Genomic DNA, 2,502 nt, shown 5'->3' with positions numbered 1-2,502 from the left:
GGTGACTGGTCGAGAAATGTGTGGTGTCGAGTTGCCGTGGGTGTGTTGTCGTTTGGTCGGGAGAGATGCTGCTGGTGGACGTGTGCAGGGGTTGCTGTCCTGCACACTCGGGACAAACTCCGCAGCATGAACGTTCAAGTGCGGCTCGAGTCTATGCACTTGTGCACCAGGCACAAATTGGCTCGCTTGGACGTTGAACGTTGGCGGAGAAAGTGGTTGTCGCGATGGGCATAGTAGGTCTTGGTCGCTACTATGAGTCCTGAGAGAGGGAGTATGAGCAGTGGGGGAGCTTGAATATATATATTTAGAGGGCATCAGCGAGCCTTGAGCAAGGAAAGGACCTTGTGTTGGTTCCTATATCACATTAGCTAACCCTTTTCGAGTGGTTGAGGGTCTCATTGGTTACCATTGCAGCCGAAGACGAAGAAGTGGAGTAAGTGTAGAAGGTGTCCATTTGGATTGCTTCAAGACTTGTGGTTTGAGTTTGATAGTGTAAGGACCTGGCTGGACCGCGTCGAGAGATGGTTAGATGGGTATCTGGCTCGGGTCAAAAGAAATGTTGGGAATGCTGAGAGATAAAAAGGTTGATGGCGATGAAAGTTGGGATATTTCAAGGGGCGCGCCGCATCACACTGTCCAGCTGCCTAACGAGGCAAGACACAAGAGTATTCACTTGTTCAGATTGGTATCTGCCATCATGTTCACCAGCGGAAGGTTGAAAGGGCCGTGTGACACTCTCGGAGAGTGAATAAAGGGTCTTGGGGGATGGTCCAACTGCCTCCAGATACACAGCATCCTCCATTCCAGTATTCACTTTTCTTTCCTCACCACAGACCGGTTGATTTTTGTTGTACATGGGCTCGCACATGACGGGGATTGATGGGAAGTTTTAAGCATCTGCCAACAGTCGCGTCGTGCCATACATATACCCGATTTCTGTTCGTCTCTCAACCTTCACCAGTTTTCATGTTAAGTGACATTTGCACAAACTGCTCGCTTGGGGTCACGGCGACATTGACAGTGTGAATCCCGCGTTTGCTGGGCGTGCATCCTCCACCCTCGTAGTTTGGTTGATCTGGCACCTTGGTGTAGGAGCACGCATGTTGACAAACCACCCTGTTTGTTTGACAAAGGTTGCAGGGTCGCAGACTCAACAAAGATCCAGGTGCAGCTATTGTCTTCACCATGTCACTAGTACACTGGCTGGCAACCCAAGCGGACGGAGCTTGCTATTGCTGACATGGGACAATGGAAGGACTCTCAAGCTGTTCGACAGTCGGAGATCTCGCGGACCAAACCATGGGAGGTTGGTTTTCCATCAATTCTGGAATGTCTGTATAATTTAGGATCTTGAGTTTGTGATATCTACAGTAATTAGCACACTGGTTTTCTGCATCCATGTCTCGGTTCTGGCCCCTTAGGAGTTGTCCTGGAGCACTGGGAGATTCGCTGCTTTTCAGGAGTTCGGATGGGCCACAAGAGCTGGCAGCAAAGGTCTTGCAACAACGTGGCTTCAAGCCTGAGTGAGAGCCGTTTGTTACGCATTCAACTGGCACGAGGGAGAGGAAAAACTTTGTTGATGATTGATGAAAGAATGTGCGAATGGTTGGTTGAAGTTGGATATTGTGGTGTTCCGACTTTGGGTGGACGTGGCCCGTGCGCAGCCAGCAGCCAACATTCCACGAGGCTCGCCAATCAAGACTCGACAAAGAAAGGACCAACAATTCCCATTCCCTTTGTTGAATAAACTTTCCAAGAAATCAAATGTAGAGAGAGACATGGATTATCTGCTCTTCAGCATTACAATGGGCACTTCTCTTCTATGTTTGATAATGTCCTTCCTAGTTTTCTAGACATCAAAGGACACGCAACCCGCCCACCAGCAACACCCTTCATACTGTGTTCCCTACCAAGCCCTCAGCTCTGCGATCCCCTCAACTTGGCTCACAGGAGACTGCCATGATGTAGTAATACTCGGAGAAGCAGGTCCCCAAGTGAGTATTGGCCGGGTCATCAATTCTCAACGACCATTCTCCGGTACAATCGGGCTGCATCCACATGGTACATGCTCCTGCGCACATCCCCATGATTAGCCCCTGACAGTGACAGGAAGACGACAGTAATCTGGTAGTGCTCACCAATCCAGCTGGAACATTCATTTGTCCACACATTCTTCATGCCGGTTGCCAGGGCCATGCACCCGGTAGTGGTTGGATAGACAAGCTGTTGATAGCTGACATTCTCGCCGCAGATCTGCCACCTGACGTTAGCCTGTTGGCAAGCGAGTGGGCTGAGAAGACAGAGCATCCTTCCAGTGTCATGTTGACTGTCTTGCAGGGCTCAATGTGAACTTACAGTTGGGCTGAAGTCCCAGACACAACCGTTAGAACCGACATCGGTGATGTTGGTGACGGGAAATGGCATCGCCGTGCTGGTCAAAACTTGCAAGGAAAGGATGCTAGCAAAGATGCTGATGAAGCGGCTGAAAATGAGTTCGAGCAT

The 2,502-nt window shown here is 50.0% G+C and overlaps 1 protein-coding gene across 1 annotated transcript; it reads right to left on the bottom strand.

Annotated features, from left to right (window-relative positions):
• Positions 1 to 2,013: 2,013 nt before the first annotated feature.
• On the bottom strand, positions 2,014 to 2,502 carry AYO20_06005 (hypothetical protein; the record flags this gene model as incomplete). Its single annotated transcript, XM_022644296.1, has 2 exons — positions 2,014 to 2,271; positions 2,356 to 2,502. 2 exons carry the CDS (start codon positions 2,500 to 2,502, stop codon positions 2,014 to 2,016), a joined length of 405 nt encoding a protein of 134 aa, XP_022499822.1.

Source organism: Fonsecaea nubica (assembly GCF_001646965.1).
Source record: "Fonsecaea nubica strain CBS 269.64 chromosome Unknown Scaff36, whole genome shotgun sequence".
NCBI classification, from domain to species: Eukaryota; Fungi; Ascomycota; class Eurotiomycetes; order Chaetothyriales; family Herpotrichiellaceae; genus Fonsecaea; species Fonsecaea nubica.
The sequence above is the reverse complement of the archived record's forward strand: the minus strand, read 5'-3'. Positions and strand labels throughout refer to the sequence as shown.